This window comes from Crocodylus siamensis, chromosome 12 (assembly GCF_052110815.1).
Source record: "Crocodylus siamensis isolate JL-2025a chromosome 12, ASM5211081v1, whole genome shotgun sequence".
Classification (NCBI taxonomy): domain Eukaryota; kingdom Metazoa; phylum Chordata; order Crocodylia; family Crocodylidae; genus Crocodylus; species Crocodylus siamensis.
This window is the reverse complement of record NC_143406.1, coordinates 49938534-49955066: the sequence shown is the minus strand read 5'-3', so window position 1 is coordinate 49955066 and position 16533 is coordinate 49938534. Positions and strand designations below refer to the sequence as shown.

The 16533-nt window shown below is 45.3% G+C and overlaps 1 protein-coding gene across 3 annotated transcripts; it reads left to right on the top strand.

Moving 5' to 3' along the window:
* Positions 1 to 48: 48 nt before the first annotated feature.
* On the top strand, positions 49 to 12290 carry UBFD1 (ubiquitin family domain containing 1). 3 transcript variants are annotated; one of them, XR_016438630.1, is made up of 8 exons: positions 49 to 148; positions 233 to 463; positions 534 to 742; positions 1769 to 1834; positions 2026 to 2131; positions 5487 to 5569; positions 6349 to 7048; positions 7157 to 12290. XR_016438630.1 is itself a non-coding variant. In XM_090023214.1 (7 exons), the coding sequence occupies exons 1-7, from the start codon at positions 121 to 123 to the stop codon at positions 7265 to 7267; spliced, it is 834 nt and encodes a 277-aa protein (XP_089879340.1). In that variant the 5' UTR covers positions 49 to 120; the 3' UTR covers positions 7268 to 12290. The 3 variants fall into 3 exon arrangements, 2 of the variants coding, with proteins under 2 accessions (XP_089879340.1, XP_089879341.1); XM_090023214.1 differs by lacking the exon at positions 6349 to 7048; XM_090023215.1 differs by having other exon boundaries at positions 6349 to 12290.
* Positions 12291 to 16533: the final 4243 nt, after the last annotated feature.

The following is a 16533-nucleotide window of genomic DNA, read 5'->3' as shown; positions in this document are numbered from 1 at the left end:
GGCCGGGGGCCAATGGCTGGGCGGGGGCGGGGGCGTGCCGGGGTACGGGGCGCTGGCGGGGCCATTCCCGGGGCTTGGCGTTTCCCGGCAGTCCCCGCGGGCGGATTGTACACAATCATCATGGCGGCCGCCTCTGCCTCGGCCGCGGGTGAGCGCGGGGTCGCGGGGCGGGCGGGGTAGGCCCGGGCGGGCGGGCCGAGGCGGGGCGGCCCCTCACCGCTTGTGTCCGCAGAGGCAGCGGAGCCGGGCATGCAGGCGGAGGCTGCGCGGGACGGCGCGGAGGACGAGGAGACGCAGGCCGAGCCCGTCAGCAACGGTGGCGGCCCCGAGGGCGGGCCGGGCGCGGGCCCGGGGCAGGAGCTGGTGGAGCTGCGGATCATCTGGAACAAGACCAAGTACGACGTGCGCTTCCCGCTGGACGGCTCAGGCGCAGCGCTCAAGCAGCAGATCCAGGCGCTCACAGGTAGGCGCGGGCCCCCGCCCCCCTCCCGGCCCCGCCGGCGCCTGGGGTCAAGCCCTGCCTTCTTCCCTAGGCCTGCCGCCCGCCATGCAGAAGGTCATGTTCAAGGGGCTGGTGCCCGAGGACAAGACGCTGCGCGAGATCAAGGTGACCAACGGTGCCAAGATCATGGTGGTGGGCTCCACCATCAACGATGTGCTGGCCGTCAACACACCCAAGGAGGCCGCGCAGCCGGAGGTCAAAGCCGAGGAGAGCAAGAAGGAGCCACTCTGCCGGCAGAAGGTGGGTGCCTGCAAATGCCCGTAGCCAACGGCTTGCACATGGGGAAGGGAAGGGGTTGGTGACGGGGATGGGCTCATTATTTCAGGCCTCTCTGATTAATTTTGTAGCTGTTGGGGGCTGGCAGGGGCCTCGTGGGTCATTGGTCCCGGCCCCCACAGTCTGGGGGAGCTGCGATCAGAGCCCGATGTCCGGCCTTCAGCTTCTTATCCAGCCTCATCCCGACGGTCGGCGTCAGGAGACAGGGCGGCAGGCACTGAGCTCGTGTCTGCAGATGTTTGCGCCCCAGGAGGCAAAGCCTAGCTGCAGCGCTGGGAATGTTGCGGTGGTAGTGACGCTGACCCTGGTCCGGGGCTGAGCACAGGGTTTTCTTGCTGTGGGAACCTATTATCCAAACCCAGTCTCGCTAAAAAACTAGCATTGCTGTTAGCAAACAAGGTCCTTTGGATAAATCTGAATTCTTTAATTAGACCAGCTCGCATACTTGGAAAAAATAGTGTTACTATTGGTCTTCAGGTCTTTGATGAAACCTGCTCGTGTCTGTCTGTAATCTGTCATGGTTCACATTGATTGCAAGCCGCATCATTTTTCAGAGGTGCTTGGCAAACTTCTCGCTTGCAAATGTGGGGGGGGTTTTTTCGTTGCTGTTGCTCGAATTTATTCTAGGTTGTTGCTGTGTTCCCGCAGGTTGCACCTCCAGATCCAGAGTGTTTAGTGATAGCCCCTGAATATATAACGCTTGGTTATTAACATCGCCTTGTTAAAGTGTAGCTCTCACAGAGTATTGAAGAGGTGCTTAGTTTCTATACTCAACCATTTTGTCTTGTATTTGGATTTTATCTCTCATCGTATTTTTAGTCTGTCAGATAGGCCTTCAGTTAATTTTGAAGCTAAGCAGTTTCCATCGGTAAATTTAAAATGTCTTTGAGGCCAAGTATTGTTAACTGCTATAAGGTGCTATTGGAGTGTTCAAGGAAACAGTAAGAAGGAAATTGCAATCAAATTCTAATCTCTGGTTTATGTTTATAGCAACACAGAAAAGTACTGGACAAAGGAAAACCTGATGACGTGATGCCTTCTGTTAAAGGTGTTCAGGTAGGTAAATAAATACCTCAACCATTGTCTTGACTGGTGGAGTCCATTATTAATCCTTTTTGAGACTCGTCCCACTTAATTTCTCTGCACTTGCATAGTAAAGTACAATGGATGTTCTTTATATTCAATAGCTGCACAGGTTACTCGTTAATTTTGAGTATCATGTTTTCATTCTCTGTATTGTTTTTTAGGAACGTCTTCCAACAGTGCCCTTATCTGGCATGTACAATAAGTCAGGGGGAAAAGTGAGACTGACCTTTAAACTAGAGCAAGATCAGCTATGGATTGGCACGAAAGGTAAGTGATTTAGACTCGACATGAATAGTTAATGCTTGGAATCTGTGCACACTAGGTGTCGATTTCCTTGAGTCATGAAGTAACTCCAACTCCTTTAATCCTTCCAGAAAAAGGTTTTGTTTTCTTTTCTCAAATGTACTCTTTTCAGGTGATGAAGTGTTACTAAATATTGTATTTAGTTAGGCTCAGTTGTGTTATTGGAATTTATTATCCTACTGTTTACGGTTCATGGTTGTAGGTTAATCACACTTGGCATTTTATAACCTTTTGATCTTAAAACCACTCCACAAAATTAGTTCAATTATGACAACACAGCGTGGCTCAGTAACTTCTGCTGTCTCAGGGAAGTCTCTCTTGGAGCTGGGAACACATCAAGGAGTCCTGGCACCTGTCTCATCTTATTACAGCTGAAATGAGTTGGGTGTGTTGTTTCAGTGCGGTACACATGCAGTCTAGTTTAGGGATGCTGACGTGCTCCTGTGCAGGGGATTCAGTTTACAGTCTTGAGGACTTGTGCCAGAGGAGACTGAAAGTACTGCAGTGGGAGCACACTGCCCAGAGGACATCTCAAGTACCCCTTTTGTCTCCAAAGGGAACAATGCCTATTTCCCTTGGCTAGAACAGGGTGATGGGTGAAAAGAATGGAAAGACTTGCTTGTTGTTCCAGTAGCAGCTTGGCTATGTAAATGGAATTCCCTTGGAACAGAGAAAACCAGTAACTGCACACGAACAGCCTGCTGTCCTGGCATGAAACTGCTCTGGATTGAAAGCAAAGTAAATTTTCCCAAGCCTTGATTTACCTCTGTTTATGGGGTTACATCATGGGCTACAATAGTTTCCCCTGACCCCTTCCTCCTAAAGCAGCTTGGAGCATCTCAGGAAGACCCCTTATTGTGTCCACAGCCTAAGAGAACTTGGACTCTGATGTCAACTTGGGATAAGTTTTCTTTGCTACTTTATGACAATGATGCATACATATCATTTAAGCTTTGCAAATATTAATTTCCATACTGCTAACATGTTTTTTCAGATCCCACCAAAAATCACTGCGTTCCTTAGCCTGTCCTAGATTAGACAAATTCAGTGGTGTTCAACCATTCACCCCTGCCAACCAGATTAGCGGCACAGGGCGCATCCACAAACCAGACCCCACATAGGGTTGGTGCACAGGATTGGGCCATGTAGTGCTTTGTCCCGTGCACCTGAGTGTGCTTGAGAGCTCGCTGCAGGTCTGGAAATTTGGTGATGGAAGAGCAGCAATTAACACTGTCACCACTCCCACACAGCAAACTTTTGGACCCATGGGGAGCTCCTTGCGCTGAATCCAGCCTGTAAGCCTAGGGTTAAGCATCCCTAGACTAGATGATCATAATAGACTTTCCTGGCCTTAAAATCTGCAGCAGCATCCGTTCCAGGGACTCTATTTCTCTTGAGCTAAATGGCTGGGGTGATTATTGTACTGTTTGTATGGGCTGCTTGTTTTGGTGCTGTCAAAACAGGGTTGTTTTCTGTTTCATTAGAGAGAGACCTGGTTCTAATTGCGTACCTTTAGTGATTTGGATAATTGTTTCTTTCTCACTCTGGTAGGTTTTAAAGTTAACTATTTCTAAAGCGATCTAGGGCAGAATCCTTCTTTGTGCTGCACTTTTTTCATATTGTAAAGTGAAGATGATAGTGGTGACTGTGTGTCTCAAGAGGCATTGTGAGAATTCATGAAAGTTTGGAGGGTTGTTGTGTCCGTGTCGGTGTAAGGACATAAGCAGGCAAGGTTCCTTGCCTGCTTAATGTCTGGAGGATTTTTATATAGATACCACATAATTATTTGCTTAGTAAATGATCATCAGTTAGTCTGATTCCTATTGGTCTATGACAACTATACATAAGTTCATTACTTTATTAGTATTCAGAATGTAGATTCGCATTTTTGTCTCTTGTCTTTGTGAAGTAAAAACAAAGCACAGGTATGCTGCTGTGCTTCCTTACGTTTCCTTTGGAAGCAGTTGCTGCCTTTTGGGTTGCACTTTAAAAGCTGCTCCTCATCTAGGGTTGGTGGTTGTAGCCGTGTTGGTCTAAGAACACAGGCAGACAAGATTCTTTGGGTAGAGGTGATGATTATCTTTTATTAGACCCACTAAATAGTTGGAAAAATGGTTCTTTGCAAGCTTTTAGGCACCAAACACCTTTCAGGCATAGAAAGAGTGTCTCATCTAGGGTGTACATTGTTTGGCTTCTCTTGTACAGTGACAAGTTCTGGTTTACTGTGTCCTGCACCCAAGGAAATGAATCGAGAGTGTCTGGTTTGTGTGGGTGAAATGAGAGTTAGAGCTGTATGAGAATTAATATTTGCATATATTAGAAATAAAAGTCTAAAGGAAAAGATGGGGATAAATGTCCTAGTTTAAAAAATGAAAGAAATCCATAGTGGGGCATATTAGACAGATAGCTTAATTCCTCAGTTGCAGCTATCAAGTTCTGCTATGTCATTTTGAACATGCAATAAACTAGTTAATTCACCACAGCAAGAAGAATCCAATTAATGGCAAATTGTCTAGTAATGACCGATCATCAGGATTTAATGGGAGGAACTGCTGGCAAAAAAACCAGAATAGCAGCACATTAAATCATAGTTTCAATTTATCCCACAGGCAAGTTAACCAGAGTTTTTACTGATAGCTTTTTTGGTCTTTTATTTTCTTTCACTTCTTTGCTATCTCTAACACGTTTTGTGCCATCTTTGAATACTTTCCTACAATAACAAATGTACACTGTCCAGTGTTGGAGATAGGACTAGATCTTGATAGGAAGCTGTGCATTTTATTTTTCTAGTCCAACTGTTATCTGTTCTTGCAACTTCTGCAAGTTTTACTTCCCGAGGTTCCAGTCCTGCATGCAGACACGTGCACTCTGAGCTTTACTACTGAGTGAAGTCTTGTTGAATTAAGAGGTGGGGGGGACAGTTGTGAAGCTGAGCAAGCGTAAACATTTTGCAGTATTGGGGCCTGTGGCTGAAACAGATTTTGTTGTCTGCTATTTACAGAGGTTGCTTGGCACAAATCTGTAACAACAAAGCTTAGGTGACGGCCTGACAGAGACTGGAGTTATTTTGAATGGTTGGTTTGCCAGTCCCCAGATGAGTGAAACATGGTTCATTGACTTCAGACAAGTAGGAATTCGGAGCTAGTCAAAGAGGGGGAGGACTGCTGAAAGGTGGAGTCCTGGGGACTGTGGGAGATGGCATTTGAAATGAACATGAAATGCTGCTGCATTATATATTCAAATAGTATAACGTATTCAAATAGTATATTCAATTGTAGATATATATTCAATATAGTCATTGTAATTCATTTTGTTATAGAGAGAACAGAAAAATTACCCATGGGATCTATTAAAAATGTGGTGAGTGAACCTATTGAGGGACATGAAGATTATCACATGATGGTAAGCAATTCCTCTGCTGTCCTGATTACATGATACAAATACAGTGACACAGGGATTTTACATTAGAATAACACCGAGATTGACAGTTGTGCAGATTTCAGATGCTCCTGAAAGTCTGAATTTGAATATTGTCTGCTATCATAGCATAAATAGTTTTGTCAGGATATGCTGTGAAGGTCTGTTGTGTATACTGAACTGTTTTTTTTGCTTTGCTTTAAAGCCATGCAAAGTCCCTAGACTAGAAATCTTAATACTGCTCTCAGAAATGTTTGAATATATAGGTTTTCCTAAATGGCATGTCATTTTTATACTTTGTACCTGGGGACTTCGGGACAGACTTTCAAATAGGTTCAGACTGTCATATATGCAAGTGCTGAACTCTTATGAAAATATGGTTCATAATCCAACTTGGTCTTATGCATAAATAAGACCATTTTTCCTACTTTTTTCTTTAATGTTATGAAATGTGTATCACTTGGGGTTGTGCCAGTAAGACACTTGTATGCTTCAGCATTTATTCAGCTTGACTCTTTAGTTCATTGAGGACTTGCTCCTAATGCAACGATCAGGTGAACTCTGTCCCCCAACTGTTTTCTTAAAGCAAACATTCTCCAGCATGGTACCTTTATCAGGAAAGTGTGTTTATTGGTGTTACAGTTGGTAGTATTTTCCATATCTGGTTTAGTGTTAATTCCTGTTGCATTAATCGTATCTAATCAACTTGTTTCATTATGATATTAAAAACCTCATTAATTCTATTATAATTCTCTTCCCCATAGTTGAATCTCTGAATACTGGGGTAATAAGAAAGTGATAAATGTCAGAAGATGGAAGTGCTGCTTCTACTGTGGTTTATGTCCAAAAGTTCCTTCTGTTGGCATTACTGTGACAATTTTAATGTTAAAATGAGTCTCTCCACTTCTTGTTTTTGTGGGTGGAAGGGGAAGTGCCATGACCCTGAAGTGATTCCCTCCAAAAGCAAGTTGTTTCAGTCCTTGTTCAAACATTTGGTTTGTGCTCACCCCCACAAAAGACTAGGTTCTTCAGATTACAACTCTAAAATATTACTCAAAAGGTTATAAAAAAAAAAAGGCACTTTATAGTTCCCTCTTCCCACTGATCAGAGTAAATGGATAACAGCACATAACACCTACATGTAAACCTTGTAGAAGGTACTTAATGAAATTCCAGTGTAGCCATCTGCCTCTCCTTGACTGGCTTCTTAGCCACAGGCACTGTGTTATTCTGTCTAGAGTTATATAGAGGCATTATGCTGCAAATTGTGTAGACTTTATCTTCCAGCCTGGGCATGTCTTAGTCTCTGAAATTAGAACAGGTGTGTATTAGGGCTTGTGTATTCTTTTTAAAGAAAGATCTTGTAACTGGCATTTTGTGACTCAAATTAATCTTGTGTCATTTGTTCAGAAGATTTGGAACATGATAATATTCAAAGAACGCTGCAGGGAGGCAGTAGCTGTGGTAGGCTTACTTGACTTCTTAGTGCCAGAAGCACCCTCCAGATTGTCTGATGCCACTTGTCTGTTTTCAGTTTTATAAATGCTACCTGTTGTCCTTTTAATTTTGCAGGCATTTCAGCTGGGCCCTACAGAAGCATCTTACTACTGGGTCTATTGGGTACCTACTCAATATGTTGATGCAATCAAAGACACGGTGCTGGGGAAATGGCAGTATTTTTGAAAGCACGCTCACCTCTGGCACAGGAGACTGACACAAACTAAGGACACTGCTGGGAGAGGCCTCCAACATCCCTGGATGTGATAATCCTGGAACTTGTTAATAAAATGTGATCTATCGAGGCATTGACAGAAGCCAGAGGTGATGTTCTTTCACCATTAGTTTACTTTTAACTTAAAAATTTCAGCATCCCTTTTCTGCAGTCAGCTTCAACCGTATTTAAAGCAAATACAATGGAAATCAATAAATCTTAATTCACAACATAATGTGTGTAATACACTTAAATCTGCTGAGAGTAGATCTTCCAATTTAGTTTTTGAAAGGAAATATTACAATGTACTGTTGAGGATTTTTTACATGATTTGAACAAAAACTATTTTCATAATCTTTCAGTTACAAGCATTAGACTCTACTTATTTGGTTGTGACTGTTTGAGAAACAGGTTTTTGGGTTTTTTTGTTGTTTTGTTTTTTTTAAATAAACTTTAACTAGTATGCAAACTTGGGGTTTAGTAAGCCATATTCTGCTGGCCCTTTTATTTCAGATTTGCCTTTGTTTGGAAGCAACATTCTGAAGTTGGTTTGTTTTTTTTTTAAACCCAAAGATGCCCTGCTTCTGCTTTTTCCACTAGCAGCTCTGGCTTTGTATGTGCAGTGTTTGTATATGGGGAGCAGGAAGATGCCACTGGATTTTCTATAGCCAAGATGGCCCAGTGCTGCTTATTGTCCCATTTCATGCTGTTTTCAGCCATTCTGTGTTGTCTGTGCACCCCTCTGCCCCTTTTCTGCCTCCTGCGGGGAGATGCTGTTTTTAGGAGCATCTTTGCCTTGTATGTTGTTGTCCAGAATCATTTTGCAGCCATGTTGTCAACACTAACCTATGTGAAAATAAATCGGTTCACAACCAGCCAACCTGGAATATTACCTGCTAAACTTTTGGAGCCAGTGCACTGCAGTAATGACCAAGATAATACTACTAAAGGAAGTGAACCAAAGGCATCTTCCTATTAGTTGTTGGGATTGTGGCCAAGATGCCACTTTTTCTAGATGCAGCATAAATGAGTAGTCTTGTACCATTTGGATTTGCAGAGTACTAGATCTTTATATCAGCCATGCTTGTGAAGTTTGGGATACATGCCCAAAAACTGATCTGTGTCTCTGAAGGGTAAAGATGATACGGTTACATTTCAGCTGATATTTCATCAAGTTTTCAGCAGCTTCCACTGGCTCTCTAGCCTCTTTCTATCTGGAATAATGTTCCTGGTCTATGGCTTGTGACATTTTGCCTGTCAGCTCTTCAGTTGAAGTGCCATTTATCTCAGGTTTTCTGAATGGACCTTTCAGTCCTGAAAAAAGGTGCACGCACTTAATAGACTGTATTGCATGGTAAGGCTGAATTAAGTCTTGCTGTGCTTTAAACCTGCATAGAACAGATCACTATTGTGGGTTTTTATCTCCAGCTTTTTTTAAACACTGTATACTTAATATTGTGTGTTTATATGTAGCTCAAAGTTTGGTCAGAAACATCCCTCTTTATAAAAGTCTAATTTAACTTGCTCTCTGTCTGTATTTAATTTTTTGACATATTTCTGTTGAAACTCAGCAGATGCAAACTTCTAAATGAGCATTTTTTTTTTACATATATGCTGGAGAAGGGTGTCAGTCATGGGATGAGTGTTTTTCTTAAAAGTGGCTGTTCAAAATGTATTTGGGTTAAGGTTCTTTACCTGCCTATGTAGTTTTGGCAGCAACATAATGTGGGTTCTGGTTTGTCTTTCCAGTTCAAATCTCCATGCAATATGAGTCTATTTCAAAGGGGTTTCACATCCCTACCTATAACCTGGTGATATGCTTGTTGTTCTTGTAGCTTGAGCTGCTTTTATTCTGTACTCAAACCAAGAGTGGCAGGTCTTGCCATGTAGTATTTGCAGTATAGTGGGGATTGTCCTGGCATCATACTGTGATGTTTTCCTAGGACTATGCTGCTGAAAGCTGTTAGCAAGTGCAGAAATGCAAGTAGTGGAATAGCTGTACGTTCTGTTTTTTGGGGGGGCTGTCTGTAAAGCTTCACCGCAATCATCACTCTATTTTTCTAATTGTTAACTTTAGGTTTAAGGCTAAAGCACGGATATGAAGGAACGAGCACAGCTGAATCTCCACTAGGCAATGCTGTGTTACACACCCTTGCAAAAGGCAGTGACATGGAACATTCTCTGGTGCTTGGGTTCACCATTATTCTTGCCCAGTTTTAACTACTTCAGTTGCTGTTGACTTCTGTTCACCACTACACTTACCTTGCATTTATCTAAAAAACCCATTCAGTCTCCTTCTCCCTCCTGTTCTTTCACTTGCCTTCTACTTGAAAGGTCTGCTGTGCTTTACCATGTTACTGCAACTCTTCCCATATGTTCCAGGGAGCTCTACGTTCAGATGCAATCATGTGGCTGAGCCCGCTCTGCCGCCAGTGTTTGTCACTTATTCTGCGGTAGGGTATGTACCTGGCAACATGGCTTCCAAGACTGTGAGGGCATCTAGGGTCCAGTATACAGTGTAGAATTTAATGTCCCTTTTATGTTTCTTCCCTGAAGGCAAAATAACTACATTTGGTGCTATGTACAATAGGTCTTGGATATTTCAAGGGACACTTAAAAGCCTGTGTTGCCAACCAGATTGTGCACCCATATTTCCCACCACCTTAGATTATTACAAATAATGACAAATTTGAATTCAGACTTTCTTGTTCCTGTCCACATGCTTCATTGTCTTGTGACTTTCACCTGATCTGAAAAATAAAGCTCAGTTCATCTTTAGGTTCTAGATGCAGTGTTTAGGCTGGAGTACACCGGGACAGATATTGGTCTTGTATGTTTTCATTTGCTGTTCAGCGTTTTGTTGTGCATATCTTTTTTTGAGTTTTATGAAAGTTTGTTCTTAAACTGGACCCAAAGCTCTAGCTTTAAAGTTGACAGCGTCCCTTCAAGATGGCTTTGTGTCTATTTTTAGAATGACACCAAACTTTTTTACTTCTACTTTTAAGAAAGTCCTTAAAATGACCCATGCTTATAAAAGCCTAGACAACACAATAACACTGTTGTATATACTGCAGCTTGCCGAGTCCCAGAGCCATTTACTGTCCTGCAGTTTTTACACTGAATTTCCCTTTTGTGGCTATGGGGATTTCCTTGTTGGATCCAGGATATCAAATGGTCACATGGGCAATGATGGAGTGAGGCTGTTTTGTGCAGTAAATGTTTGAGTAAAGGACTAATAAAATCTTTATTTATTGGGTTGAATAAGATTGCTAATAAGATGGCTTGCATTATCCGTCCAGAGAGATGTTACCAAATCTTCAACACTGCTCCCAAGAAAGGCAAAAGGTTGACCCCATTGAGTTATATACATGGAAGCCTGTTTTTTCCTGTTTGCTGTGTATGTCATTCCTACAGTCTTAATGGATGGTGTCCCCCCAAATTTAGTAGAGTATGCTCTTTTCCCCCTTCCTGTGGATTGTTGACTAGTATCCAAAGTGTCTGGAATGCAGGCAAGGACTTCCTGGTCTGTTGATTTGTTTTGAAGGAATAAAGAAAGCTTTTCCATGCATATGGATCCTAGATTCTTCTGATGTGCCATCTCGTGCCTCCTTTCTAGTAGCTATCCTAGGTGCCAGTACCTCCTCAACGTCCACTACACCAGCTCCTCTACTGAGGAGGAATCCTGCTCTACTCCATGAACTCCTTGCTGCTACTGGTGCTAACAGCCCCTGGTGCAGGAACTGGCCACTCATCTCTGTCACTTCCCTCGTCTTTCTTGGCCTGGCATTTTTCTGTTTGTTCTAGATCTCCTGTCTTCATAACCATCTGTGCATCCTGAGCATTCATATTTTCCCAGTGCTTTCTTTTCCTCCTGAAAGTAAAGGCATAGTCTTTAAATCTTCTCTGGGCTTGACCATCAGCAGCACCAGCTGTCCTGCTCAGTCTTCCGTGTAGGAAAAACCTGTATTACTGGCATATTTCCCATGTGAAGCTGAACCTTAAAGTGAATCATGCATTTTCTTAGCAACTGTATAAATGTCTTAGAGAGATTTTATTACTGGAATAAAGATTCTCTTGGTAAGAGTGATCACATGAGCAGTAGGGCAAAGTCATGGAAAAGGGGAAAGGTAGTTTTGGGGAAAGGATTAGGTAAGAACCTGATGAGACGCTGCAGCAGGGGTACAGTTGCATTTACACAGATTTGTAGCCATCATTTCATGTTCTAATGGCCAAAGAGAGAGAGTTCATTTGCAAGGCCATTATATCAGAAGTGCCATATTTTGCTGGGTTGTCCTTCCAAGTCCTTTCTTCCTTCCTTTACCGGCTCCAGCATTGCCCCAGAATCCTTGGTGATGCAGTTTCCGGGGCACTGGCATGTTTTTCTCCAGAACACATGCACAGTCTCCCTGCTCCATTTGCTTTGTGTGCCAGCTCAGTGGTGCAAAGTTTGTTTTTAAACTCTCCTGCCACTGCTTCCTGCTTGTTCTCTCGGGGTTACTCTCCTTCCCCAAGGAACCTGTTTTCATTTGGAACATTGTCCTCCAGCCTTTCACCTTCTCTTATCATTTGATCTTTATTTTGTTTTGAGGATTATTGTCCAGGTCACTTGAGGGGTGGGCTGGGAGACCTGTCATCAAGCTACCTAGAACCATGTAGTTATATTACCTTTCAGCAAAGTATTTTCCTTATGTGACTCAAAGCAATTTAGTACATCTTATTCACACTTCAGTCCATTCATCCAGTCATTCATTCTTTTAACAAGTCTTAGACCACCTGTAAGTTTTCACCACAGAATTATTTTAATGGAACATGTAAGTACCATGTTTATGGTATTTTTAAAAAATAATCTATTACCTATTTTGGGGGAGGGGAAGATGATAAATATTTAGTCTTAGATTTGCACTGCTGGATTTTTTTAAGTGTAACCTTGACTGGTTATCCTGTTGTTTTATTCTGTAAGATTAGTCTTACGAATTAAAGTTTGATAATTAAGCATGTCTGTGTTTGAGTGATTTGGACATTGTACACGCATGAAGCTGTTCTTGTAGAAACTTGGCATTCAAAATTTTCTCTCAGAGTATCACTTTTTGGGACAACAGGTAGTCAGAATTCCAGTGTTACCTGGTAGCACTGCTACACTTAACAGTGTTGATGCCTGTGTTAGATGCCTTTGTCCAAACGTGAACCTATATAATTTTCCCTTGCACTATTTCAAACTAAAAGGTGGTAATTTGGGGCCATTATGTCTCCATGACTCTCTCTAAAACTGAGGCTAGATTTTGTTCTAACTGATAAAATGTGCCTGTTAGGATTTCAAATGCGTACACACTAAAGAAATCCCAGATAGGGGCATACTTTTTATAATGGTGTCAGACATCCCACCCTAACTTCCCAGCCCACAAAAACAGATCCTCAAGAAACGTGCAACTAAATAGACAGCACTTTGTAATTTATTCTTTGTTGGTCTGACTCCTAGTGCAGCTCATTCCCAGTTCCTAGCTGCCTTCCTCACTTATCTGTACTTCTGTTTCTCCATCTGCAGAATTAAGATTAGCTGTCTCCCAGCATGGTGGTTGACTATTACTATAATTGCATAACAAGCACGCACACGTGCATGCACTTTGAAGCTTATTTCCTATTATGTCAGAAAGTCTGGAAATGAAGTCCAATTTCTGTATCGGGTTTGGAAAAAAAAAAGAGCATTTTGGAGAAAAATGTAACAGCGTCTGGGAGTTCACACTGAATAGGATTTTCAAGGAGGTCCTGTTAAGTCTTTCTAACCAAGACATGTTCATGCTATGATTTCTTTTTAAATGAGATTAAAGATCATCTGTAGTTGGTTGGTGTATAAGACTGCACTAAAGGGTCTCTGTCGTCATCTTGCAAGGTTGAATCCCACAGGAAGTCTATGAAATCTATGACATTAGGGCTGGAAGGGACCTCGGAAGATCGAGTCCAGCCTGCTGTCCCAGGGGCAGGAAGTCAGCTGGGGTCATAGGATCCCAGCAAGACATCCAAATGTCTCTTAAAGGTGTTCAGTGTAGGTGCTTGAACCACCTCTGATGGCAGGCTGTTCCAGACCTTGGGGACTCGGACAGTAAAGGAATTCTTCCTTATGCCCAGTCTGAAACGGTCTTGCAGTAGTTTATAACCGTTTGACCTCATCATCCCTTGGGGCGCTCTGGTGGACAAACGTTCCCCCAGGTCCTGATAAACTTATAGGTGGCCATCAGATCACCCCTGAGCCTGCACTCTTCCAGGCTGAAGAGCCCCATGGCTCTCAGCCTCTCATCGCAAGGTCTGTGGCTCTCTTCTGTAGTCTCTCAAGCTTCTCCACATCCTTTTTGAGTTGTGCAGCCCAAAACTGGGCACAGTACTCCAGCTGTGGCCTCACCAGGCTGAGTACACGGGGAGAGTGACGTCCCGGGATTTGCTTGAGAAGCAGCTATGGATGCAAGCCAGCGTTTTGCTCACTTTACTAGCTGCAGCATCGCACTGAAGGCTCATGCTCAAGTCAGGGTGCACTGGTGGACTTCATACCCACCTGGGTATGAAGTGGGAGAGGGAAAAGCAGCAGTCCATTATGTGCAGACTCGAGTGTTATTGCCATTGAGAAGCTGGCTGTACCAGCCAGCCAGGCAGGCGCAGGTTTGCCGTGCCATTCCGGAAGGTGTCTACCCACGAGTTGTCGGGCATGTGGCTCAGGCAATAACTAGCCCTCGGAGAATGGGGTCTGAGACTGCTGGGTTTGCACGTGGCTACAGGTCACCCCCAGAGGAGCCAGAGAACGTTAACTGCAGCAAGGACAATTGCAGACAGGTTCGTGGACCTCAGCAAGGGAAGCCCTGGCGCACATGCTGAGCAGATGTGGCATTTACATGCTTGAGTAAACTGGCAGTGCCATCAGAGAGAGAGAGAGAGAGTCTTGCTGTTGTGGGGAAGCTACCAGTCCTTTTGGGCTGTGGCTAATGAAGCTGTCCCAGACAATAGGGGTCTGCTGTTAGGCGATGGGGTCTGCACCAGAAAGGCTCAAGGCCAAGTGGTGCTGCCTGCAACTTGATTTGGATGCAAAGGTTGTGAACACCGGAGGGACAATCGTGGCCTGCTGTCCCCTGCATGAGGCCTGTGAAGCCAGAAGTGAATGTTTTTCACTGTTTAATCACCGAGCCTGGAGTCCATGGCCATGGTGCACGGCTGGAAAACTTCCTGTAAAGAACAGGCCTGGGATCAAGGCAGGTAAGGGATGCCAGATGTGCTCATGTCTGTTCCTCTTGCAGAGAGTCTCCCAAGTGCTGCTGCGCTGTTCTGTGGGGCGAGATACCACGAAACATTATGACTGGCGTGCAGTGACTGCTGTGTTTAACTCCTGTTAACTCCTGCTGATCATGTTGTACCCCATTAGCTTTTATAGATTGCTCTGGGTAAGGGTTGGTTTTACTTGCTGAATATGGCACCAGCATAACTGTAACTCTCCGCTTACTAGTTGGGAGACCTACCCTTTCACTGGTTGTCTGCTGCTTGCTACTTATAACAAAACCGTTTGGCATAGCTGCAGCTTCTTACTTCCTCTCAGTTTTACACAGTGTTTCACAAGGATGTATTCGATAGCCATGTTGGTCTGAGACAAAAAGAAATGCAAAAATGTAGACTTCTTGGTTCAGAGATGAAAGGTATCATCTCTGAACCAAGTGCTTCACCAGCGTTTATTAGCTGTACCTATCTGCCAAGGAAACAGAACAGCGCAGTCAGACCTGCTGCCTGGCAACAAGTGAAGGCACTGTAACTCCTCGTGGTGCAAAGAAACTGAAGTGTTTAAAATAATGCAGGGCTCAGTGTAGTGGCACCTGGTGCAGTGCTGAGCAGGCGCTGAGCAAGCCAGAGCTGTTTGGCCCCTGCAGTGCCTTGAGCTGCCGGAGGCCAGGGAGCCACGAGCACTTGCAGGTCCTGAGCAGGCTGCGAGCGTCAGGTAGTGCAGTGAGGAAGGTGGGAGGCCGGGCGGTGCTCCTCGTATCTGAATGAGCAGTTGCAGAGGAAGTTGTGTTTGTAAGAAGGGGTGTGGGTGCCTGAAAACCTCGGGGCCGATGCGCTGTATTTGGGCCTCCCTGGTGCTAAAGAGCCAAGGCCTGGGCTCGGGCTGGCGGGTGCTGGGACCCAGGGCTCTCTGGGTTTCTAGTCCAGCCTCCTCTCTGCTCTGAGTTCCCCAGTTCCCTACATCCACCTCGTTTCTCTGCTCTCCTGGGCATGTCCACAAGGAGGCTGGCCTTTCCCTGCAGCTCCCTGCTGCAGTGTCTGTGCTCAGGCAGGAAGGCAGGTTGGGGTTGACCAGCTGGGCAGCAGGAAAGGCCCCGGGGGGGATGGGAGCTGGCAGTGTGCCCTTGTCACCAAGCAGGCTCCTAGCATCCTGGGCTGCATCAGTAGGAGCAGCACCGTCCCTAGACTCCTGGCGGCCGTGGGCAAACTTTTAGTAGCTGGCCCTGATTTGGCAGAGATGGTAATTTTTTTCCATTCTCTAATTATTATCATTTTAGAGCCCCCTTTCTGTGCGGGTCTCAGATGGCTGCCTGGTTCATCCGTGCCTGTGTCTGGCCCCGGGGGGAGCGCTGCCAGCAGACGGGGGGCAGCGATTCCTCCCCTCTGTTCAGCATCGGGGAGGCCGCAGCTGGAGTCCTGTGTCCAGCTGTGCGCCCCTACAACAGACAGGCTCTGGACACGTTGGAAAGAGTCCAGCGGAGGGCAGTGGAAATTGTTGTGGGCTGGGGGCCAGGACTGGTGAGGAGAGGAGGGAATCTGGAGAAGAGACGAGGGAGGGGGACTGAAGAGCACCTTCACCTCCCCGCAGGACGGAGCTGGGCTGTTCCCCGTGGGGACAGACTTTGATGGCCGCAGGCGTCGCGGCCTCGGGCGGCCAGGGGCTACGGGCCCGCTGGAGGGCAGCCGGCGTCGCTGGGAGCGCTCTGGGCCCCTGGCGGGAGCCCAGAGAAGGTCCAGATGTGAAGTAAAAACCGGCTGCTGCTGCCATAAAAACATCGACTGAGTAAAAGGAGGAGTCCGGCGCTTGGTGGCCTAAAAGCCGCGGGCCGGGCCGCCACTGACTGGGTCGGGCGCCCAGCGCCTTAAAAGCCCCGGTGAATGCCGGGGACAGCAGCAGAGAAAACGGCTGCACGTGCGGGGTCACAGGGCCAAACAAGGGCGGGGCGGGGCGGGGCGGGGCGGGGCCGTGCCAGCCGGGCGGTGCCAC